Source organism: Hemiscyllium ocellatum, chromosome 42 (assembly GCF_020745735.1).
Source record: "Hemiscyllium ocellatum isolate sHemOce1 chromosome 42, sHemOce1.pat.X.cur, whole genome shotgun sequence".
Classification (NCBI taxonomy): Eukaryota; Metazoa; Chordata; class Chondrichthyes; order Orectolobiformes; family Hemiscylliidae; genus Hemiscyllium; species Hemiscyllium ocellatum.
This window is the reverse complement of record NC_083442.1, coordinates 12956701-12982605: the sequence shown is the minus strand read 5'-3', so window position 1 is coordinate 12982605 and position 25905 is coordinate 12956701. Positions and strand designations below refer to the sequence as shown.

General features: G+C 47.6%; 1 protein-coding gene across 1 annotated transcript in view; it reads left to right on the top strand.

The window, feature by feature from the left end:
- Positions 1-25905, top strand: part of gramd2aa (GRAM domain containing 2Aa) — a 62078-nt gene that overhangs the window by 19799 nt on the left and 16374 nt on the right. Inside the window, exons 2-7 of the mRNA XM_060853717.1 lie at positions 7117-7233; positions 8853-8913; positions 11604-11676; positions 16867-16970; positions 18652-18750; positions 21203-21274. Coding sequence (XP_060709700.1) covers positions 7117-7233; positions 8853-8913; positions 11604-11676; positions 16867-16970; positions 18652-18750; positions 21203-21274 — 526 coding nt within the window. The remainder of the gene's footprint in view (positions 1-7116; positions 7234-8852; positions 8914-11603; positions 11677-16866; positions 16971-18651; positions 18751-21202; positions 21275-25905) is intronic.

Sequence of the window (25905 nt, the reverse complement as noted above, 5' to 3'; positions counted from 1 at the left end):
CACGCTGACATGGGGAGAATGTGCAAACTCCACACAGACAGACAGTCACCCGAGACTGGAATTGAACCCGGATCCCAGACACTGTGAGGCAGCACTGCTAACTACTGAGTCACGGTGCTGCCCATAAGCAGATGTGGGAAGCCTTAGTGGCCTGCTCTTTAACTCTCCCTCAGACATCGTGACAAAAAAATTAAATACCTGGTTATTATATGCACTGCTTTTTAAAAAAAAATGCAATCTGTTACAGGATGTGGGTGACACAGGTTAGGTGATTCGGAATTGTCCTTGCGAAGATGGTGGGGGTGGGGAACTGCTGCAGCCCACCTGTTGTCGGGGGATCTAGAATGTACTTAGCGATGGAATTCCAGGAATCTGTTCCGGGAACATAATGTAACAGAGAGATATTTCCAAGTCAGGTCAGTGGCTTGGCAGGGCACTGGCAAGGCGGTGTTGTTCCCACGTATCTGCTGTCCCTGTCCTTCCAGATGGCGTGGCTGTGGGTTTGGAAGGTGCTGTCTGAGGAATTGGTGCATTTCTACAGTGCATCTTGTAGACAGCCCACACGATGCTGCCACTGAGTGTCGGTGGTGCAGGGAGTGATTGGACATGCAGTGCCAAACAATCAATCAGGATACTTTGTCCTGGATGGTGTCGAGCTTCTCGAGCTGCACCCATCCAGGCAAGTGGGGAGTATTCCATCACGCTCCTGACCTATGCCTTGTAGATGGTGGAGAGCGCTGGGGAGTCAGTAGGAGATGAGTTACTTGTAGCGGATTCCTAGCCTCTGATCAACTCTAGTAGCCACTGTGTTTATATGGCTGGTCTAGTTCAGAATATGGTCAACGGTAACTCCTAGGATGTTGCTGGTGGGTGTTTCAGAGATGGTAATGGCATTGAATATCAAGGGGTGATGGTTAGATTGTCTGTCTCTTATTGGAGATGGTCATTGCCTGGCATTTGTGTGGCGTGAATGTTACTTGTCAGCTGTAGCCTGAATAATCTCCAGATCTCGCTGCAGTTGGATGTGGGCAGTCACAAATGGTGCTGATCATTGCGCAGTCATCAGCGAGCACAGAGACGTGGAAAATAGGAGCAAGAATAGGCCATTCGGCCCTTTGAGCCATTCAGTATGATCATGGCTGATCATGCAACACAGCACCCTGTTCTTCTTTTCTCACACTGCCCTTTGATCCCTTTCACCCCAGGTTTGGTATCTACCTTTTGGAGTAGAAACTATGGATGATTTTTGATAGAAATTGGATGGGCAATGGAAGGTCGGAAACCTGTAGGGATACAGGAATCCCACAGGGGATTAACTCTGACTGGATTACTTTAAGGGAGCTGGCATGGATCATTGAGCTGAATGACCACCTTCTGTGCTGTAATTGATCCTGTGAGTCCAATGTCTTTATCCAATTTGCTCTGAATACTTTGATTAAATCTGCTTCCACCTTAAGGCTGTGCATTCCAGATCACAGCCACTTGCTAAGTAAATAGTTTATCTTCCAAAGGTTTCGCTTCATTATTTAGCGATAACCCTGAGCGCCCTAGTTAACCAAGCCCCCCTCCCAATGACTCTAGTACTGCCTCACTGAGTGACAGAACCTCTGACCTACCAGTTTATACCTGTCAGCCAGAGCTCCCTGATTGGGGCTGTTAATCTGCTCCAGTCAAGGAGCTTGTATTCTGAGATCCAGCTGCCTGACCTCACCACGGTCACAGCGATGGGAATGGTCTTAGACCCAGTCAGTGAATCGGAATGGGGGGGGGGGTGTGCGGGGCAGCTTCCCAGCTCTGCGGCTCGGACACGCTCACCCTCTCCATCCCTGGGGATTGCTTCAGAAGAGCCTTTAGCCAAAGCTTTTTTTTACCAATGCTTTAAAATACTGATTCAGTGCAAAACAAAAACTTTTTAAAAAACCCGTCCTCCCTGAGACCCAGCGGAAATTTCGATGCCCCCCCCCCCCCCACCCCCACTTTCCAAGTTGTGAATCGTTATTCATTCCTGATTTTGTGCAGAGACTATGATTGGAGCCTTGTTCAGATCCTGAGCTCAGTGAGCCTCCTCGGGGCCAGGTGTCCCTCAGGCCTCCCTGGGGCCAGTGTCCCTCAGGGCCGGGTGTCCCTCAGGCCTCACCTGAGCTGGTGTACTCCAGGCATGAGGCGGTGGGAAGCCTTGGGACGCAGTATGATGGGATCCTCTCAGGCACTCTGAGAAGGAGGCACATTTGACTGATTCTTGTTCACCTGCTGCAGTCTGACAACTCCTGTGTCCTGATGTTGCTGCTTTTGGGTTTGAGGTAATTTTATTGTTTGCACGTGAATGAGTTGAAGGGAGGCCTTGATCGAGAAGCAGTTAGCGGCCTCTCCCCTGTATGTTCTGAGCACAGAGACATGTCAGCACTGGGGTTTGAAGTCAATATGTGAGTCTGTGTTTCCTTACTGGCTGCATTTGGGATGAGGACGATGGCTTGAGTCTTTAATCTGACCGTCCTCCCCCAGACCTTCGTTACTTGTGATATACTGCTGCTCGATCAGAGAATGACAAGAATTGTTCCAGTGCAGAGGCATTCAGTCCTCTGTCTCTGTCTCTGTCTCTGTCTCTGTCTCTGTCTCTGTCTCTGTCTCTGTCTCTACCTCTACCTCTCACATCACGCTCTCCTGAATGTCTCAGTTACAGAGTCAGTTAGAGACAAAAAAACTGCAGATGCTGGAAGCCAAAGCAGACCCACAGGAGGCTGGAAGAACACAGCAAGGCAGGCAGCATCAGGAGTGACAGGCAGGAGGCTGGAGAAACACAGCAAGCCAGGCAGGAGGCTGGAGAAACACAGCAAGGCAGGCAGGAGGCTAGGGGGACACAGCAAGCCAGGCAGGAGGCTGGAGAAACACAGCAAGGCAGGCAGGAGGCTAGGGGGACACAGCAACGCTGAGGTAAAGGGGTTGACTTTTCGGGTGGAACAGTTCCTCATGGTTTCAGCAGCTGCAGGTTCTGCAGCAAATGACAACAAATTTGTTCCACTGTGAAGCCTCTTCAAACGATGCCCACTTTAAAGGTATTCTCTGCCGGTGACATTGACAGTTACAGTGTTTAAAAGAATCTCCTCCAGCCGAGAGGGTGCCGTGGTGAGGAACGGGCAGCAGAGAGGGTGCCGTGGTGAGGAACGGGCAGCAGAGAGGGTGCCGTGGTGAGGAACGGGCAGCAGAGAGGGTGCCGCGAAGCAGTTAATGGCTGTTACCCAACATGAGCCCAGTTATTGTTGCCTGCAGGAAGTAAAAAACAGCTGGTAGATGTTATACATTTTAAAATCATTGAATATGAATATTTATGACACTAGATGCTTTACAGACAGACATTTAAGAATACTTTCAAAGGGATAAAATGGGGTTGGGCAGCAATAATTACATCAGCTGAATTTTAACTGAGTTCTGAGGGAATGCCACTCTGTCGGGTCAGCACTAAGGGAGGATCTGGGAGGTCAGTACTGAGGGAGTGCCACACTGTTGGAGGGTCGGCATTGAGGGAGTGCCACACTGTCGGAGGATCAGTACTGTGTGAGTGCCACACTGTTGGAGGGTCGGCACTGAGGGAGTGCACACTGTCGGAGGGTCAGTACTGAGGGAGTGCCGCACTGTCGGAGGGTCAGTACTGAGGGAGTGCCGCACTGTTGGAGGGTCGGCACTGAGGGAGTGCACACTGTCGGAGGATCAGTACTGAAGGAGTGCCGCACTGTCGGAGGGTCAGTACTGAGGGAGTGCCGCACTGTCGGAGGGTCGATACTGAGGGAGTGTTGTACTGTCGGAGGGTCAGTGCTGAGGGAGTGCCGCACTGTCGGAGGGTCGATACTGAGGGAGTGCTGCACTGTCGGAGGGTCGATACTGAGGGAGTGCTGCACTGTCGGAGGGTCAGTGCTGAGGGAGTGTTGTACTGGCGGAGGGTCAGTGCTGAGGGAGTGTTGTACTGTCAGAGGGTCAGTACTGAGGGAATGTGCACTGTCGGAGGGTCAGTGCTGAGGGAGGGCCACATTGTTTGAGCTCTTTATTAGTTTAATGTTTAAAGCACGGACCACTCTTGGTCTATTGGAATAATGTAGAAAGTTCAATACCATTCTTTTGAAGAAGGATAGGGCTGCTCAGTATTCTGTCAATATTTATTCCTCTTGTCTGTTTAAATCAATGAGACAACCTAGTCATTACATTGCTGTTTCTGAGAGCTGGCTGTGCATAAATTGATTGCTGGATTTATGAAATTCCACTTCAAAACATAAGTACTTTGGCAGTTAGGAGCATTGGGATATCCAGAGGTTGTGAATGGACTCTGTATAAATACAATTGTTGTGGTGATGACACTGGTGTAGTAACCTGGAATCCCAAGCTCATATCCAATGGTTCACATTCCACTGAAATTTAAATAAAAATCTGTAATAAAAATCTAATCCAAAGGTGGCCATTATCAGTTTTTTGTAAAAACCCATCTGGTTCACTAATGTCCTTCAGGAAACGTAACCCTCCATCCTTACTTGGTCTGGCCTACATGTGACTCCCGACCCACAGCAATATTGACTCTTCACTTCCTCCTGAAAGGGCCTAGCAAGCTTCTCAGTTCAAGGGTGGATAGGGATGGGCTGGCGGAGCTCATCAGTGATGTCCTCATCCTGGGAATTAATAAAAAGATAGCGTTCTCCTTGAAGGGAGAGGCCGACGATCTGCTCTGAGGAACTCGTCGCCGGGAATGTCAGGTGATGAACAAGATGGCTAGTTGTGTCTGACTGTTTGTTTCTTATTTAGTCATTTGCTAAAATCCAGCAGAGGTTTCTGAGCATTTGAAGTAACCGATTGTTGTTTTAGGTGCATTCAAGAAAAATGCTTCAGAACTCCAGGCCTGCAGATGTGGTCAGTCTGTGAACCAATATCACACGCAACATCAAATTAATGACCTCCTATGTTCTGTAATGTGACTTCATGATGGATTGAAGGCTGACATTGGGTGGAACATTATTTGGACTTTGTTACTAGGCCATGGCTTACTGATGAGTCTGAACACAGCATGGACTGTGTTGGAAGGATTTGCTATCGGGAAGGATGTTGTGAAACTTGAAAGGGGTCAGAAAAGATTTACAAGGAGTTGGTGGGGTTGAGCTATAGGGAGAGGCTGAACAGGCTGAGGCTGTTTTCCCTGGAGCGTCAGAGGCTGAGGGGTGACCTTATAGAGGTTTATAAAATCATGAGGCATGGATAGGATAAATAGACAAAGTCTTTTCCCTGGGGTCAGGGAGTCCAGAACTAGAGGATATTGGTTTAGGGTGAGAAGGGAAAGATATAAAAGGGACCTAAGGGGAAAGTTTTTCACACAGAGGGTGGTACGTGTATGGAATGAGCTGCCAGAGGAAGTGGTGGGGGCTGGTACAATGACTGCATTTAACAGGCACCTGGATGGATACATGAAAAAGAATGGTTTGGAGGGATATGGGCCAAATACCGGCAAATGGGACTAGATTAATTTAGGATATCTGGTTAGCATGGACTAGTTGGACCAACGGGTCGGTTTCTGTGCTGTACATCTCTATGACTTTGTGACTGTTGTTCTGAAATTTTTATTTGTCTATTTTCTAATTTATTACTATGATCTGTAATGCTACACATTTTATTTCATTGTTTTTCTAATTTTTCCCTAAGTACTTGTACTGAAGATCCTGTACCAAGGTACCTTATACCTAACATGGCAGTGTAAGTGGTGATTTGTAGACTTCTCACTGTAACCCATTTGAGTACGTGTGACAATAAACTGAATTCAGTTCGATTCCTGTCCCTCATCCCCAGGTTTTTCTTTGCACCATCATTGACAGGCACCGATTCCGCTGCCCCTGCTCTAACCTCTGGAATTTCATTGTTAAATGAATCTTTCTCTTTGCATACTTTATTCCTTTCCAGGGTGTGAAGTCAGCATTTGTTGTGCATTCTGAGTTGTTCCTTTTGAAGGGATGGTTTGCTTGTTCATCCCAGAGGGTAGTGAAGAGAATCACATTACTGTGGGTCTGGAGTCACATATAGGCCAGACCAGGGTCAGACAGCAGATCCCCCTCCTCGAAGGACATTGGTGAACAGATGAGTTTTTACAACAATCAATAATAATTGTCATGGTCAGCATTACTAAAACGTGCGTGTGTAAGTTTTGTTCTGATTAGATTCCCTACAGTGTGGAAACAGGCCCTTCGGCCCAACTAGTCCACACCGACCCTCTGAAGAGTAACCCACCCAGACCCATTTCCCTCTGACTAATTGACCTTACACTACGGGCAATTTAGCATGGCCAATTCACCCTGACCTGCACATCTTTGGATTGTGGGAGGAAACCCACGCAGACACGGGGAGAATGTGCTCCACACAGACAGTCACCCAAGGCTGGAATTGAACCTGGGAGCTGAAAATGTGTTGCTGGAAAGGCGCAGCAGGTCAGGCAGCATCCAAGGAGCAGGAGAATCGACGTTTCGGGCATGAGCCCTTCTTCAGGAAAGCCTTTCCTGAAGAAGGGCTCATGCCCGAAACATCGATTCTCCTGCTCCTTGGATGCTGCCTGACCTGCTGTGCCTTTCCAGCAACACATTTTCAGCTCTGATCTCCAGCATCTGTAGTCCTCACTTTCTCCTAATTGAACCTGGGACCCTGGTGCTGTGAGGCAACAGTGCTAACCACAGAGCCACCGTGACCGTGCCATCCTCAAAATTGAATAATTAATGTTAAAATTTAGCTTTGTATTCCAGATTGATGAAATTGAATAGAATTTCCACTGGCTGCTGTGGTGGGATTTGAACTCTTGCCTTCTCTGAGTATCCAAATGAATGGATCAGTAACATTGCGACTCTCACCCATTACTCACTTGCTCCTCTAGGGCAGTGCTTGAAACCCAGCTCATTGAAGTTTGGTCATCTGACCTGATCCCTCCATGTGTGGCCTGGGGTTGAATGTTAGTGTGGCACCTCGGGGAGCTTTATTACATTAGGGATGCTCAATCAATGTAAGTAATAGGGGTTTTGAAATCGTGTTGGTTTTACCCAGCAGAGTGAGGCTGTTGGTGGATGGAATGATCATTAATTCACTGATTTGCTTCTGATGTTCCAGGTTGAAATCGCCATCTGACATGGGGCTTTTGCAACCTGACCGTAGCCCCTCACCCAATCTGGATCTACTGGAGACCTCGATGGAAGAGGACAGCTTTGAATCTCGCTCACGCCACCGGTAACTGGCTTTTATTAGATCATGGGACACAGCTGCGCCAGCGTTTATTGCCTGTCCTAGTTGCCCCTTGAGAAGGTGGGGGTGAGCTGCCATCTTGAACCGCTGCAGTCCACCTGCTATGGGTTGACCCACTATGCCCTCATAGAGGGAACACCTTGAATTTTGACCCAACAATAGTGAAGGAACCGTGATATATTTCCAAGTCAGCGTGGTGAGTGGGTTGGAGGGGACATTGCTGGTGCTGGTGTTCCCATGTATCTGCTGCCCTCGTCCTTCTATAGGGAAGTCATCGTGGGTTTGGGAGGAGCTGTCTGAGATTCCTTTGGTGAATTTCTGCAGTACATATTGTGGATAGTACACACAGTGCTATCGCTTATTGGTGATGGAGGAAGTGGATGCTTGTGGATGTGGTGCCAATCAAGTAGCTGCTTTGTCTTGGATGGTGTTGAGCTTCTTAAGTGTGGTTGGAGGTGCAGTCATCCAGGCAAGTGGGGATTATCCCATCACACTCCTGACTTGTCCTTGTAGGTAGTGGACAGGCTCTGGGGAGTCAGGAATTCCTCATTGCAGGATCAGTAGTGCAGCAGCTGAGCCACTTTTGGTGATGAACCCTGAAGACCCCTACCCTTTGCCACACTCAGTGCTTCCTCAGATCACCGCTAACCTGTTGAATAGCAGGACCAGCTCGAGGGGCTGAATGGCCTACTTATTTTCCTTGTTTGTGGAATATTCTGTTTCGTGAGAAACAGTAAAGAACAAATAAACCCATTGAGTAACCCAAAATGTACTAATTTAAATATAAATTTACAATTGGAGGAGGGGAGTGGCTGAATTTACAGATGACACAAAGATTGTTGTGAAGTGGAGGTTACGCATTGATGTTGAAGGATTGTCGGATTGGGCTAAAACCTGGCAGATGGGGCACCATGTCGGAAAACGTGAAGTTGTTCACTTCTGCAAGAAGAATAGGAAAGAAGGAGTTTTCCTTAAATGGACAATGACTGTGGAATTCTGGGTTGTATCGCTGTCTATGGCAGTTTAGCACTCCCTGAGGAACTGCCTCTGTCCAGCTCACCCTCACCCTCACCTTGACCTCCCAACGCCCCTCCCCCAAGTCCCTCCTCCCTTCCTTTTATCTTAGCCTGCTGGACACACTTTCCTCATTCCTGAAGAAGGGCTCATGCCCGAAACGTCGACTCTCCTACTCCTTGGATGCTGCCTGATCTGCTGTGCTTTTCCAGCAACACATTTTCAGCTCTGTCCAGCTCAACCAACCAGACTCCCAAAGTTCTGACTCTGAGACCAGCTATTCCCCTCTGGATCTTGGAAAGACTGTGTTCAGTCTAATGATGGTAAATTTGTTTCAATTTATATTGAAGAGAATATACAAATCAAGTAGAAACTCAATCTTTTGTGTAAAGTTCTCACTTAAACATGAAGCTCTGAATGCATTCCAAGGTGAACATCTCCATTGGTGTGAACTCACTCAGACAAACTAAACCATGGCCTAGGATTCCCTGCATGACACTGAGAATCAAACCTTCCAGAGCTGTGGTGAAGGTGATTCATAAGTTCAGGACTTTGACAACCGACCAGCATTCACTTTTGTCTGTTCACAGGGATCTGAAGTTAAACGATTCTCTGAACGCTGATGATTCCAAGAGATTTCACCGTGGCTCAGTGAGTATTGTTCACGATTCCCCCTGTGTCAGAGAATGAGGTTAGCCCACGGTTGCCAGTTCTCCAAGGTTGTTCTGGGGTCTCTGAGAATCACACTTGGCTTTCTCCTGCCCACTGTGTGAGCCATTACTCTAGAGATTAGATTAGATTACTTACAGTGTGGAAACAGGCCCTTCGGCCCTACAAGTCCACACCGACCCGCCGAAGCGCAACCCACCCATACCCCTACATTTACCCCTTACCTAACACTACGGGCAATTTAGCATGGCCAAATCATCTGACCTGCACATCTTTGGACTGTGGGAGGAAACCGGAGCACCCGGAGGAAACCCACACAGACACGGGGAGAACGTGCAAACTCCACACAGACAGTCACCTGAGGCGGGAATTAAACCCAGGTCCCTGGCGCTGTGAGGCAGCAGTGCTACCCACTGTGCCACCGTGCCGCCCCACACCCTCACCTTGACCTCCCAACGCCCCTCCCCCAAGTCCCTCCTCCCTTCCTTTTATCTTAGCCTGCTGGACACACTTTCCTCATTCCTGAAGAAGGGCTCATGCCCGAAACGTCCATTAAAACACCAGCAGGGTACTGTGTGGTTCCCAGCCTTGGTTAGTGATTATAAAGATATCAAGAGGGCTGTTTAACAGGGAGGGATAGTTAAAAGTGGATACCAGGAATACGTCTAGCTACAGTTGGCAGCTTGAGACTTTAGGCTTCCTGAGCACTGATCAAATCCTGAGAATCAAACCTGTGGTTGCTCAGTGATTGGCGAAGTTAAATCTCCAAAAAGAGGACATTGCTCAGATGGATGGAAGCAGATCTTAGCAAAGTGTGCTCACTGCTCTGAGTTCCCCTTAACTAAAAGGGAGCAGGAGGTGTGGTGATGACGACACTGGAATGGTCACCCAGAGACACGGGCTCACACCCTGGGCCGAACCCTGCTGCGGTGAAATTTGAATTCGATAAAAAAAGGTGAGTCTAATGGTGTCCATTTGTATTAAAAACCCATCTGGTTCATACTGCCCTTTTAGGGAAGGAACCCTGCCATCCTTGCCTGTGTGGCCAATATGTGAGTCCATGTTGACTCTGGGCAACGAAATACCATTGATGGCCACCTCCTGTAACATCCAGAAGAAAGTGCCGCATGTTGATATTTGGTAAAGTCCCAGCTCAGTGTTGTTGCTGGTGGTCTGGAGAGGGTTCACAATAAACGTAATACCTGGGGAATGTGAACAACCCTTTGTGAAAGTGGATGTGTGTTACTCCGCAACATTATGGGCACACGGTGGCACAGTTAGCACTGCTGCCTCACAGCGCCTGAGACCCGGGTTCAATTCCCGACTCAGGCGACTGACTGTGTGGAGTTTGCACGTTCTCCCCGTGTCTGCGTGGGTTTCCTCCGGGTGCTCCGGTTTCCTCCTACAGTCCAAAGATGTGCGGGTCAGGTGAATTGGCCATGCTAAATTGCCCGTAGTGTTAGGTAAGGGGTAAATGTAGGGGTATGGGTGGGTTGCGCTTCGGCGGGTCGGTGTGGATTTGTTGGGCCGAAGGGCCTGTTTCCACACTGTAAGTAATCTAATTATCCTCATTATCCAGAAAGAGGTCAAAGTTGGCTTTTGGCCAGGAGCTTGTAACACAGACCCAGATTCTCTGCCTTCTGTAGATGCTGAACATGGGAAGTATCAGAGTTACAGGTGTAGTGCTCCTTTCACACTGCAATTCTGCCCTCTGACCCTCTGACCCTCTCAACAACTTCCAGACTCCATATTATTGCTGCTCACAATCCATCATCAACCTCTGACCTCTGACTATTGCACAGCACCACCCACAGACCTCCTACTCACTCCCTCTCACACTCGAGTGTTAACCTCCTGACCCCTGACCATCTACACAATGCACAGTATCACTGTCCTGCCCTTCCCTGACCCCTATGTTGTGATTCCCACTCTCCTAGCTCCTGTAGACCTGTCTGACAGAGTTGTGACTGACCATCCCCACACCTACTCATTCCTTGCTGCCTGACTCATTCCATGAGTTAAGCATTCTGTCACAGAATCTCCATTAGGTGATGTTATGATTCTATGAAAACATTGGCATTTTGGAATCCCTGTTTCATGCCAGACTATTATTGTAAAGAGGGAATTCACAATCGATTGTGGACAGAGATTCAAGGTGTTTCAGTCAGTGGTCTAGGTTCACTCCCCACTCATTAACCCCAAAGATTACAGTGATAACTCTATGGTCTCTTGGATAAAATATTAAGTCGTAGTGCTTTGTTCAACCTGGTTATGTTGTTTTGAGGGCAGCACTGCAGTGGGACAGCAGTGGTATGTCAAATGGATGTACGACATGATGTCCTCCATCCAGAGACTGGAGATATAACGAAAGGCAATTGACTGAGTGTGGGAGTGCTGTACTGTCTGAGGTACTCTCTTCCATTTGAGATAACAAACTGGGATCTTGCTTTGCCTCACAGTTAGCCCACCTTTTATGAGAAGTGAGGAGTTTCTAGCCAATACATGTCCCTTAGAACAGGCTGAGCTGAACTATTTATCGGATGATAGCTACATTGCCATTTTGAGATCTTGCTATTGACATGTTGGTGGTGCTGTTTACTATTCCAACCCGATAGTTTTCAAGTACTCTGATGCTGTGAGGAATGCTGTCTTAAAGCCTTTGTTTCTTTCAGACGATAAGGAAAAATAATTCTCAATATCACAAACTCTTCAAGGAAGTTCCCGAGCAAGAGTTGTTAAGAAAAGGTGAGTTGGGACAGAGCGGGTCGGTGACTGGGCCAGGGAATAACAAACGTGCAAGCTTTCAAAACTGGCTATGCAACCCACAGCGATGTGATTGACTCTTAACTACCCCTGCAATTGCCTATAGAGCCACTCTATTCTTAAGCTGGAAATTCATAACAACTTTCTCCAGTGAATTTAGGGTTCAGCAATAAACACTGATCCACAATGTCACATGAAAAAGAATTGATTGTGTTTTAAACTTAAAATTGAAACCGGATTTCAGCATCTCTGCCCTCTCCACATTCTTGGTGCTGAAGAAGGGTTACACCCAAAGCGTTGACTTCTCTACCTCCTGATGCTGCCTGGCTCGCTGTGTTCTTCCAGCCTCCTGCCTGCCTATTTTGCACTCCATATTCTGCCTTTTTCTCTATTATTTCTGCAAAAGAAGCATTTTTTCATCTTGCCCTTATCAGGACCTACACAAGAATACCAATTCAAGGGAACAACATGTGTTAGGAAGGTAGAGCATACTGGTAGTTTGGTAAGTGAATTCTTTAGTGGCGACTTAGTGGTTAGCACTGCTGCCTCACAGCGCCAGGGACCCAGGTTCAGTTCCAGCCTCAGGCAACTGTCTGTGTGGAGCTTGTACATCCTCCCCGTGTCTGCATGGGTTTCCTCCCACAGTCACAAAGATGTGCAGGTTAGCTGGACTGTCAAATGAAGAGAGATTGGATCAATGAGCAGTTTATTCGCTGGAATTTAGAACAATGAGGAAGATTTCACAGAAATCCGTACAATTCCAACAGGACGAGACATGGTAAAGGCAGGCTGGATGTTCCCGATGACCAGGTACTCCAGAACCAGGGAATCCCAGCCTTAGGGTACAGGGTTGGCCATTCAGGACTGAGATAAGAAATGTCTGCACCCAGAGAGTGGGGAGCCTGTGGAAGTCTCTGCTGTTGAAAGTGGTTAAAGCCAAAACATTGAAGATATTCAAGAAGGAGGTGGATGTATTTCTTAGAACTAAAGGAATCAAAGTATGAGTACAAAGTGGGAATGGGAGACTAAGTTGGATGATCAGCCGTCATCCTATTGATGGGCCAAATGGCCTACTCCTGCTCCCATAACCTGGTCTAATATTATTCCAACTCCACACAGTGTTGTTGCTTGCTGTTTGCTACCTTGGGGAAGGGTGAAGACAATGCGAAGTAAATGTTTCTGTTTCTTTGTCCTCACCAGGAGGCTGGCAGTGACAGTACATGTGGTTAACTGCACGCAAAGGGGTGTTGACAGCAAAACATTCACGTAACACCCAGACAAAGAGCTGTTGCTGTGTAAATAATCCCTTGAAACACAGGAAGTTTCGGGAGAAGGAAGTCCCTGATCAATCCCACAAAGTCTGACTCTTTTGCCTACTTTTAGATTCCAGTCGCCTCTCTCTTTCACATTATGAAGGATGTTCCCTCTCCACTGCCCACTTTAAGCCTCTTGTTAAAACTCATCTCCTTGGATAAACTGAGTCCTGTCTGGCTATCTTTAGCTAGCTGCATGTTTTTGTGATGATGTCTCCGTGTTGGCATCGCAGCTTTATCCTTCTGACTGACTGACTCAATGAGAGACATGAAAGTCACAATCCACTGGTTATTTTGACGTTAAGTCTGCTCTGTTTATGTTTGGATGCTTGGAAATTGTAGGGTTCATGGTCTAACTTTGGGTGTGGCATGGGAGGTGTGCACCTCCCGAAATGAGGTTTTCCTGAAGGACACTCCTAGTGGGTGCAGAGAATATTTGCAAAATCTATGCAGGAGAGCAAAATTCCATGCATTCTGCTTCAAGCAGTGGGGTGAGAGCTCCTTACTGGGCCATCCAGTAAGGTTGCAAACAATTGTTCACATTTGTGTTGTTCTTATAACAGTAAAAATGTCCCTAGCAGCTTCCAAACCCGTGAACTCCAAAGTATAAGGTAGGAGATCCATGGGAAGCCACCACCCTCCTGTTCCCTTCCAAGCCACTCCCCAACCTGACTTGGAACTTTCTTGCCACCCATTGTCACTGAGTCAAAATCCTAAAATTCCCTCCCTAAGGACACCTGGGTGTCCCACCAGCAGCGGTTCAAGAGGGTAGCTCCACATCACCGGCTGGAGGGGAACTAGGGATAGGTAATAAATGCCAGCCCAGCCAGCAATGTCCACACCCCGTGATTCAAAGCTAAAAGCCATTTCACAGGAATGTTATCAGATAATAATTGGTTACAAGACATGATGGAGTTATTAGCAGAGAGTTCACCGATTTACTGGCTCAGGTGAAGATCGAAGGAGCATCATTATCAGTGGCGAGGCAGAGGGATTCGAGAAGGAACTCGAGAGGATGGAAGTGAACAGGAGGAAAGTAGGGATGTAGTCGAGGTCGGATTTGAAGGATTCCTGAGTTCTCGGAAGGTTGTAGAGTTGGACCAAGTTGCAAGTGCCTTTACAATAGTAACGCCATTCGAATGTTTCCTGCAGGGAAAGCTGAGTTGGAAAAGCGTAGCAGGTAAACGGACTGGGGAGGGGCCGGTAGGAATTTCTGTCCCATGTGGTTTCCATCGGCAGGGAGGAACCTGCTGCCCGTAGTGAGAACAGCCGTGATTGGGTACGACGTGGAGAACATCTTTCACACAGACTGACCATCAAGTGACAAGCAGAGGACAGTTTAAACACATTTACAGCACTACTACATGTAGCGACTAATTGTAGATCATTTCCTCATCAATCTGTACAGAGATGTTAATACAGCCCTCCGGAGGGAGTGGGAATTGAACCGAGACTCCTTTCTCCCAGAAGGAGGGCTGCGTGCGTTGCCCTACAAGAGTCCAAACGTAGCCTTCACTCAAAGTGCCATTATAACTAACATCAGGACACCATGTATTGCTGAGTGACATTTCCCACTTTCTCCATCATAGCCAAAGAAAGTTTAGGATTGAGTGATAATTTATATGGAATTAAAGGGTCATCTGGATCCACAGCTGGGCTGCTCAAAAACACCCACCTCAATATTCTGACCCCACTTTCTGGCACTTAGCCTTGTGTAAGCACAGCAGGTTAGGCAGCATCCAAGGAACAGGAAATTCGACATTTCGGGCCAGAGCCCTTCATCAGGAATGAGGAGAGGGTGCCAGGCAGGCTAAGATAAAAGGTAGGGAGGAGGGACTTGGGGGAGGGGCGATGGAGATGTGATAGGTGGAAGGAGGTCAAGGTGAAGGTGATAGGCCGGAGTGGGGTGGGGACGGAGAGGTCAGGAAGAGGATTGCAGGTTAGGAGGGCGGTGCTGAGTACAAGGGAATCGACTGAGGGGAAATGAGGAAACTGGAGAAATCCGAGTTCATCCCTTGTGGCTGGAGGGTTCCCAGGCGGAAGATGCTGCCTAACCCGCTGTGCTTTAACCAGCAACACATTTTCAGCTCTGATCTCCAGCATCTGCAGACCTCACTTTTTACTTAGCCTTGTGTGTCTTGGCACCACAAGTGTACATCTAGATAAGACTTCAGTGCTATGAGGGTTTCTGCCTCTCCCACTGTTTGTATGGGCAGTAAGTTCTAGATTCCCACCACCTTCTGAGTAAAAAGGGTTTTTTTTCCCTCACATGTCCTCTAAACCTCTGTCCCTTACCGTAAATCTGAGGCACCTACACCCACCCACCCCCACACACCACCCGCACACACATCTTTCCCCCTCGCCACACACACACACACACACACGCACACACACACACCCACACCCCCGCCACACACACACACCCTATGCACATTCCCCCCCACACACACACACACACACTCACGTGCGCGCGCGCACACACACACACACAGTCATTGCCCCCTCCATCAAGATGAAATATTTCTTCCTGTCTACCCTGTCCATGCTCCTCATAATCTTAAACATCTCAGTCATACACCCCCCCCCCCCCCCCCCCCCCCCCCCCCAGCTTCCTCTGCTCTAAGGAAAGCGACTCCAGTTAAAGCACCCTGGTAAATCGCCTCTGCACCCTCTCTGGTGCTATCCCATCCCTCCGAGCCTGTGGATTCCAGAACTTACACAGGGTTAACCCAGGAAGTTGCAGCTGGTGAGTTCCCACAGTTAAGTATGTTTCTCTCTTTACAAATGCTACCAGACTTAAGTTTCTCCAGCTTTTTCTGCATTTGTGTCTTTTATATCTACTGTCACAGTTACCGAGAGGTCGGATGTTAATTCTCGCATGTGAAGTTCTGGTGTAGGACGTTACTGTCCATGTAACAACCTCATGGAGCCCCTGTGTATGGGTCTAACAGAGTTAATACCTGGGACTCAGTGCAATCAGCCCCACCCATCATGACATTGGGATAGTCAAGGAGAATCTCTCAGGAGACCGGCCTAAGGCTTCGTTCTCAAAAGTCTCTGTAGTAATGTAGATCCTATTCTCATAACTTGTAAACTGCATGTTGTTTAGTTGACAAGACTTTTCATTAGACCGGGGCCCTCGTGCACATTACGCCATGAAGGACTCTAGAGAACCCACAGACTTGGAGGGAAGAGATGGCTTATACACACATAAAAGTGTACAGCGCAGGAACACACCCCTTGGCCCATGATGTTGTGCTGAACATGACACCAAATCAAATTGATTCCTTCCTCCTGCCCTCAGTCCATATTCCTCCATTTCTTGCATATTTCATGTGCTTATGTAAAAGCCCCTTAACCATCCCTACCGTATCTACATCCAACACCACCACTGGCAGTGTATTCCGACTCCCACTATTCTGTGTCAAACAAAGAAACACTTGCTCCTCACAGCTCCTTTTGAACTTTCTCCCTCTCACCTTAAATGCATGCCCCCTCGTATGAGACATTTCAACTCTGGGAGAAAGACTTGGACCATTAACCCTATCTATGCATCTCATAATTTTACAGACCTCTATCAAGACTCCCCTCAGCCTCTGCCACTCCAGAGAAAACAACCCAAAGTGTTTCTGGCCTCTCCTTTATAGCCTGTACTCTCTAATCCAGGCAGCATCCTCTCCAAAGCCTCTACATCCTCCTTGTAATGGGGCGACCAGAATTGAACACACTGTGGACAAATGGGACCAGTGTTTCAGTGCCCAGCATCAAACTGTCTCGCCTCTCAGTGCGGTGTATTCACAGGAAACATGTGAAAGTAATTTGATTTTTCTTTCTCCGTTATTTTTGGCTTCCTGTACAGTTTACTCGTGTGCTCTGCAGAAAGACATCCTGATCCAGGGCCGTCTCTACATCTCCAGCAACTGGCTGTGTTTCTACGCTAACTTCTTTGGAAAGGACATTAAGGTGAGTGTGACATTCACCTCATTCCACATTTATAGTCATTGTGGCACAGGAGGAGACCATTGAGACTATGCCAGCGCTCTGCAGAACAATGTAATCAGCCTTATTTCCTCACTCTATCCCCATAGCCAGTTTAATTGACGTTTCAGGCTGCAGCCCGTCATCAGGAATCTGGCCCAGCCCGAAACGTCGATTCTCCTGCTTCTCAGATGCTGCCTGACCTGCTGTGCTTTTCCAGCAGCACACTCCCAACTCTGATCTCCAGCATCTGCAGACCTCACTTCCTTCTGGTCAGTTTAGTTCCCTCATTTGTCTGTCCAGTTCTATTTTAAAATAATTCATCATTTCCACTTCCAACCCATGACCACATGACAAAGTTCTCCTCAAATCTATGCCCCTCCCCACCTCTGCCATCCAGACTGTTAAACTGTGTTCTCCTAATCATTATACCGTCAGCTTTTGTTACATACCTGATCCAAATCCATTACAATAGTGTACAACCTCTTTGTGCCCATGGACAGCATGCTTCTCCAACTCGACTGTTTAGCTAAAATCCCAGAAACTTTCCTGGTAATGCTGCTGTGTGTTCTCTCCAGAATCCCATTTCTCCAACCAGACGCGATCCCCCGGTTGTGGTCTAACCAGAGCTTTGTTAAGGTTCCGTGAACTGTCCAAGTACACGATGCTTCTGTTTATTGACCTTCAAATCCCGAATACTTTTCCACTTGCTCTCGATGTGTCCTGTCTTTGTCTTGAAGTGCACTGCTAATTGTAAATCTGATCAATAAATCACAAAACCAAAAACATCAAAGGGTCTCTGTAAGCAGCTCAGTAATTGGGACAAATTACCATTAATTTTGTCACTTTCTTCTTATTGAAAGTGTATATTTTTGTCTAAATGAGTGCTGATCACATGACCGGGACCCTGAAGGAGACTGGAATGAGCATAAGCTGAAAAATGTGTTGCTGGAAAAGCGCAGCAGGTGAGGCAGCATCCATGGAGCAGGAGAATCGACGTTTCAGACATGAGCCCTTCATCAGGAATGCCTGAAACGTCGATTCTCCTGCTCCTTGGATGCTGCCTCACCTGCTGCGCTTTTCCAGCAGCACATTTTTCAGCTCTGATCTCCAGCATCTGCAGACCTCACTTTCTCCTGGAATGAGTATAAGGACACCTTGCGGACTAGGCCAGCTACTGACAGAGCACTGTTTGTTTCAGACAAGGGGAACGTTGTCGGTGGGGTATATTGGGGAGCAAAAACTTTTAAAATAAATTTTATGTCCTGCCCAAACCACCTCCTCCCCCCAGCCCACAAAGCTGACAGATTAGATTAGATTACTTACAGTGTGGAAACAGGCCATTCGGCCCAACAAGTCCACACCGACCCGCCGAAGTGTAACCCACCCATACCCCTACATTTACCCCTTTACCCCTTGGGCAATTTAGCATGGCCAATTCACCTGACCCGCACATCTTTGGACTGTGGGAGGAAACCGGAGCACCCGGAGGAAACCCACGCAGACACAGGGAGAACGTGCAGACTCCACACAGTCAGTTACCTGAGGCAGGAATTGAACCCAGGTCCCTGGCGCTGTGAGGCAGCAGTGCTGACCACTGTGCCACTGTGCTGCCCAGTAAAACAAACAGGAAATTCTGACCAGTTGCTGGTTTTGATCCTTTCAGGTCTCAGTTTCGGTCACGTCCGTCGTGCTGGTCAAGAAGCACCGAACAGCAGGGCTGCTCCCGAATGGCCTCGTCATCAGGACAAAGTCCAATGAGAAGGTGAGGCCCTCACACAAACTCCACCCACATCTCCACCTTTGCCTGGAACGAACAGGGGCAGGAGGTGGTCACACCCCAGTTCAGAGAAACTCCACTAGGCTGACCTGAGGGGTGGGGGTGAAATCAGTGGCTAAGTACAAGTGGCTGGTAGTTTCCTTGCGACTTTCTTTCTATCGATTCTTGGGATGTGGGCAACCCTGGCAAAGCTAGTGTTTAATGCCCATCCTAAATTGCCCTGAATAAATTGTCAGTCACGTACCTTCTTGACCTACTGCAGTCTGTGACAAAGCTACTTATTTTTGTCGCGATTTGATACAACAGTGGCTTGCTCAGCCATTCCAGAGGGCAGTGAAGAGTTGACCACATGTAGGTCAGACCAGGTAAGGATGGCAGGATCCCTTCATTGAAGGGGATGAGTGAAGCAGATGGGCTTTGATGACAGTCTGGTAGCTTCCTGATCATTAGTAACGAGACTAGCATTTTATTCCAGGTTCGTTCATGACATTTGAATCACTGCTGACTGACATTCTGGGGTGTAAACTCTTGTCTCTGGAGTGCAGTAACATTAACTCAGTGCAGCTGTCGGCCATCTTGCCAACAAATCTGCAGCGATATTGTCTGTTGAGGAAACTTTGAGCTTTAGTGGCCTGCACCCCTGAGGAGTTCAGCCTCCTGGAGGCGTCAGGAGGTTAAAAGAGAGCAGGAACCTGAAAGGAAAGTCCCTTGTCAGGGAGAGGGACAGGCAGAGCCTGTCTCCATAGACGTCTCCTTAAGTGCCTGTTGAAAGTTGCAACTTAGTGGCAGCACTTGGGCTCAATGCAGTGGTATCATGGAGTCTTAGCATTGTGCTTCCAGACGCTGAGTTGGCTCAGCACACGTTGACTGCTCGAGACCAAATCACAGGCACATTACGGTCCTGCCAAAATATGAAGTGCTGACCTTTAGCAACAGTTAGGAGCCTGGGACCTGAAGCAGCAAACAGCTCAGTGAGAGTCCAACAGAAATATTTGTGCTCAATACTTTCATCAGCTTGATATGAGAGAAACCAGAATCCCAAAGGGAAAAGTCGAAACAGAAGGGAAAAGGGAAGAAAAAATAATAATTACAGTCAAGGATGAGAACATTTAATGAGATGGGGTTTATTTTAGATGTTGAATACCACAATTGACCCATTTGCGAGTGAGCACGAAGGGGAGAGAAGGGAGGCAGCTGAATAAACAGAAGGGGGAAGGATTAGTAGGTCGAGATTGCAATAACACCACAGAGGCCAGTATCCCGTCACCAAGTCACCCTTTATTTACACATCTGTGATACTTGATAATGGTCCAGTTTCCTCAGAGCCAGCACTGCGTGAGCAGAGCCTGACACTCCTGTTGTTTTTTAAATCCCCCACACTACCGCCTAACTGCGGTAGTGCTTATACTGTCCCCAGCACCCACGGTGTGTGTGTGTGCAGGTATGAGACGACACTGCTGTTCCTATCTGTCAGCTAGGGCTCCCTGATTTGGACCAGGTTAACAGCCTCAATCAGGGAACTCTGATTCTATAATGTCCAGCTGGCTGCCCTCAGTACACCAATGATGAGGGTGAGTGGGAAGAGGAACATGTTGGGGATAAGGGCTGTCCTGGTATTGTCAGGTCAGATGGCCTGTTTCTGTATCAAGATTGTGGTGGAGATATTCAAGGAGGTGAATCGTGTGACTGAAGGAGAGTGTTTATATTTGAGCTAGAGACAGGATTCTGGCTATGTGTCTACACCATTGTGAACACCGTCTGTTTCCACCTCTGTAACTCTGTCCAACCTCTACCCAGCTCTTTAGTTACTGGAACCGCCCTCCATCACTTTGTCGACTCTTAGACTTGAGAATTGTTTTGCTCAGTTCCCAAGTCCCATCCTCCATAAACCTGAGCTCTTCTCACACTCTGCTAACACCACACCGTGTTCCTCCTGTTAGCCAGTGCTGACATTGGTACCTGCTTCTACAAGACCCCAGTGTCAAACCTCTCAGCTGTGTTTTTAAATCTCTCCCCTCCCAATCTCGGTCCTCTCCTGCAGCTGCTGCAGTACTGTGCGATCTCTGTGCTGCAGTACTGTGCGATCTCTGTGCTCCTATGTTTCTAGTCTCCTGCCCATACCCATTTTAGTCACTCCGTCACTAGGGATGACCTTGAATTCAGTGTCAATGAGTCTAAGCTGTGGAGTTCCAGCCCTACACCTCTCCAACTCCCTTTTCTTTCTTAAGGCACGCCTTTAAGCTTACACATTTGACCAAACACATGGTCATCTGAACTCATATCTTCACATGTAGCCCGGTGTGAAGTTTTGTCAGGTAATAGTCCTGTGAAGCGTCTTTTGGGGGTGTTGGATGATCTTGGGGTTGCTAAATAAATGCAAGTTGTTGTTTCAATTTGTGCTCCATTTAACAAGGTTCTCTGCTTTGTTTTGCTGCAGTACATCTTTGTGTCCTTCATCTCCAGAGACAATGTCTATGATGAATTGAGAAAAGTCTGCTCACACTTACAGGTAGGGTCAGATTCCTAGCCTTCCCATGCCAGCCCCACACCCACACCCTCCTGTTTGGAATGTGAGAGTGACCGGTCACTGAGTTCTGCCACTGAACAAGGGGAAGAGGTGACAAAACTCAAAAAACCTCCCATTCGAACTCCTTCAGTGCTCTCTGCGTCTCTCAGCACACATTATCCTGACACAACAAAGATTATTGTGGAAAATAGAAGCTTATTGTTTGTGTGGGGGGGTGGGGAGGGGTAACAAATTGGCACGGGTAGAAGATTGGCCAGCTTTCTGACTGGCAGAGATCACGAGTCTGTATAAATGGGTCTTTATTTGTCGGGCAGCATGTGATGGTCAGAGTCCTACAGGGTTCTGTGCTGGGGCCTCAGCGTTTAACAATTTACACAAATGACTTTAGTGAAGGCATTCACGGAGGGTACATACAGGGGGTACATACAGGGGGTACATACAAGGGGTACATACAAGGGGTACATACAGGCTGGAAAATGTGTTGTGAAGACAACAAGAGTTTGCAACTAAATCTAGATAGCAGATGGAAGGCAGCGTAGGAAATATGTGGAGATGACGGTGTTGGACTGGGCTGTACAAAGTTAAAAATCTCAACCCCAGGGTGTAGTCGCAACAGGTTTATTTGGAAGCATTAGCTTTCGGGGCGCTGCTCCTTCGTCAGATGTTTGTGGAGTATAAGACCGTAAGACACAGAATTTATAGCAAAAGTTTACAGTGTGAATGTAACTGTGTATAAAAGACTTGGGTTCTTTTGTTAAGCCTCTTATTTTTTAGAATGACTGTGTTGGTTTCAGTTCTTTCATACGTAAATCGCAGAACTTTTTTAAAGTTACATGCTGAAGTGAACTTTAACAATTGGAAATCACACAACACCAGGTTATAGTCCCACAGGTTTAATTGGAAGCTCACTAGCTTTCGGAGCGATGCTTCTTCTCAGGCCTATCACCTGATGAAGGAGCGTCGCTCCGAAAGCTAGTGAGCTTCCAATTAAACCTGTGGGACTATAACCTGGGGTTGGGTGATTTTTAACTGTGTACACCCCAGTCCAACACCGGCATCTCCAAATTTTAACAATTGAAGGTGTGAGGTGCCCTGTGTGAGGCTGTCTGTGTCACAATGTTCAGACTGATTCTAATCTAAAAAAGGGGATTGACACAATCTTACATGGATTCATGTCATTTTCGAGCAAAATAAAATGTAATTCTGCAAGTACAAATTCACCCCACAAACGTGTGTGTGTGTGTGTGTGTGTGTGTGTGTGTGTGTGTGTGTGTGTGTGTGTGTGTGTGTGTGTGTGTATATATATACGTGTGTGAGTGTAAAAGGGTATAAGTGGGTGGCACGGTGGCTCAGCCTTGGTGACTGTCTGTGTGGAGTTGGTACATTCTCCCTGTGTCTGCGTGGGTTTCCTCCGGGTGCTCTGGTTTCCTCCCACAGTCCAAAGATGTGCAGGGCAGGTGAATTGGCCATGCTAAATTGCCCGTAGTGTTAGGTGCATCAGTCAGAGGGAAATGGGTCTGGGTCAGTTTCTCTTTGGTGGGTCGGTGTGGATTGTTTGGCCCAAAGGGCCTGTGTCCACACTGTAGGGAATCTAATCTAAGTCTGTGAGAGGGTGCATGTGAATATGGGAGTGTATGTGTGAACGTATGAGAGAGGGTCTTTGTGAGTGTATGGGTCTGCAAAAGTACACACACACACACACACCTCTAGGCAGATATGACACAATTGTTAAAGTTCAGTTGAGAATGTTACTTCAAAAAAAAAGTTTTTTTAGATTAGATTAGATTACTTACAGTGTGGAAACAGGCCCTTTGGCCCAACAAGTCCACACCGACCCACCGAAGCGCAACCCACCCATACCCCTACATTTACCCCTTACCTAACACCACGGGCAATTTAGCATGGCCAATTCATCTGACCCCGCACATCTTTGGATTGTGGGAGGAAACCGGAGCACCCGGAGGAAACCCACGCAGACACGGGGAGAATGTGCAAACTCCACACAGTCAGTCGCCTGAGACGGGAATTGAACCCGGGTCTCAGGCGCTGTGAGACAGCAGTGCTAACCACTGTGCCACCGTGCCGCCCTGATTTCCATATGGAAGAACTGAAACCAACATGGTCATTCTAAAAGATGAGAGACTTAACAAACCATTCTGGTCTTTTTTTAAAAAAATTGCAGTTACATCACACTGTAAACTTTTGCCATAAATGTGGTGTCTCACAATCTTATACTCCACAACCACCTGATGAAGGAGCGTCGCTCCGAAAGCTAGTGCTTCCAAATAAACCTGTTGGACTATAACCTGGTGTTGTGTGATTTTTTAAACTAGGAAATATGAAGTTGTTCCCTTTGGCTGGAAGAATGAAAAACATCAGTGTATTACTTAAACATCAATAATTGTGAAATTCTAAGGTTCAAAAGGAGACCCAAAACATCAGTGTGTAACCAGGAAGGCTCATGGGATACTGTCCTTTATTATGTGGGAATTGACTATAAATGAATGTAATGCTTTAGATAAACAAGGCACTGGTGAGACCAGATATCAATTACTGTATTTAAATTAGAATTAGCTTTATTTTCCCATGTACTCAAATGAGGACAGTGAAAAGTTTACAAGTAGCCACTTACTGCAGTATGTTAGGTACAGAGGGACCTCGCTACAGATCCATAAGTTCAAATTCTTAGGGGAAAAGAATTAGAAAAATAAAGAAATGAAAATTCCAGTATTACAGATCCTAGTAGTAAATGAGAAAAATAAATAAAGAAAAAGGTTTGTGAAGGTTGAGGTGATAAAGAAAGAAAAGGTTTAGAACAACAGTCTGACCAACTCAGTTGACACTGGCACCTAGCTCCAGGCAACGCCAGGCCTTGACTCCAGATGGCGCTGGCCTTCTCCTTGTGGTTCTCGCCGAGGTCAGGTGACCGCTCTGGAATCATCTCAAGGCTGGAAGTCCACCCTGAGGCCACCAGGCGGAGAGAACTCCATAGAGTTATGGTCTCCTTATTCAAGGGTGTAAATGTGCTGTAGGTGGATCGCAGGAGATTTATCAGACTGATATGTGGAATGAGTAAGTTATTTATGAGGGAAGGTTGGACAGGCTGCGACTGGAGTTTAAAATAGCAAGGGGTGACTTGATCCGAGTGTATGAGACCCTTGAGGATCTCAGCCAAGTTGATTTGGAAACTGTGAAACAGAACTTGCTGGAGAAGCTCAGCAGGTCTGGCAGCATCTGTGAAGAGAAATCAGAGTGAATGTTTCAGGTCCAGCAGCTAGGAAAAGTTGGTATTCAGACTGAAGGTTGGGGGAGGAAGAGAAATGGAGACCAGAGAGAGAAACCAGCAGCCGGGCAGACAAAGTGTTGGATAATAGATGAGAGTGGCGCTGGAAAAGCACAGCAGTTCAGGCAGCATCCGAGGAGCAGGAAAATCGACATTTCGGGCAAAAGCCCTTCATCAGGAATGAGGCAGGGAGCCTCCGGGATGGAGAGATAATTGGGAGGGGGGGAGGGGGGGGGGGTGGGGCTGGGGAGAAGGGAGCCAGTAGGTGGATTGAGGTGGGGATGAAGGTCATAGAGTCATAGAACACAGAAACAGACCCTTCGGTCCAACCTGTCCATGCCGACCAGATATCCCAACCCAATCTACACCCACCTGCCAGCACCTGGCCCATATCCCTCCAAACCCTTCCTATTCATATACCCATCCAAATGCCTCTTAAATGTTGTACCAGCCTCCATCACTTCATTTGGCAGTGTAGTCCATACACGTGCCACCCTCTGCGTGAAAACCTTGCCCCTTGGGTCTCTTTTATATTTTTCCCCTCTCACCCTAAACCTATGCCTTCTAGTTCTGGACTCCCCGATCCCAGTAGGTCAGAGAGGAGGGTGCAGCAGATAGGTGGGAAGGAAGATGGACAGGTAGGACAGGTGAGGATGGTGCTGAGCTGGAAGGTTGGAACTGGGGTAAGGTGGGGGGAGGGAGGGGGGAGGGAAAATGAGGAAACTGTTGAAGTCCTCATTAATGCTCTGGGGTTGAAGTGTTCCGAGGGGGAAGATGAGGCGTTCTTCCTCTAGACGTCGGGTGATGAGGGAGCAACGAGGGAGGAGACCCAGGATCTGCATATTCTCGACAGAGTGGGAGGGGGAGTTGAAATGCTCCCTAAAGTGCTCTGCGAGGTGGGGGGGGGCATCCAGTCTCCACAATGTGAGGGAGACCCCCATTGGGAGCAATGGGTTGGATAACGGTGAGCCAGGGAGAGAGAAAAACATTTTCCTAGCTACTGCCAAATTCTGAAGAAGGGTCACTGGGCTCGAACCTTTCACTCTGCTTTCTCTCAGACCTGTCGTGTTGCTCCAGCAATTTCTGGGGTTTTTTTCTCAAATTTCCAACATCGACAGTTCTTTTTTTTTGATTTGGAAATTATGTTTCTTTTTGTGCCAAGTCCAGAATGAGGGGTATCATGTTAAAAATGGGAGTGCCCTGTCAGGAGGGGAGTGAGAGAGCTTTCCCTTTCTCTGAGGGTTGGGTAACTTTGGAATTCCCTGCCTCAGGAAGGGGAGGTTTGGTAATTGAATATTACTCTGGCAGAGGCAGTTAGATTCTTGTAAGT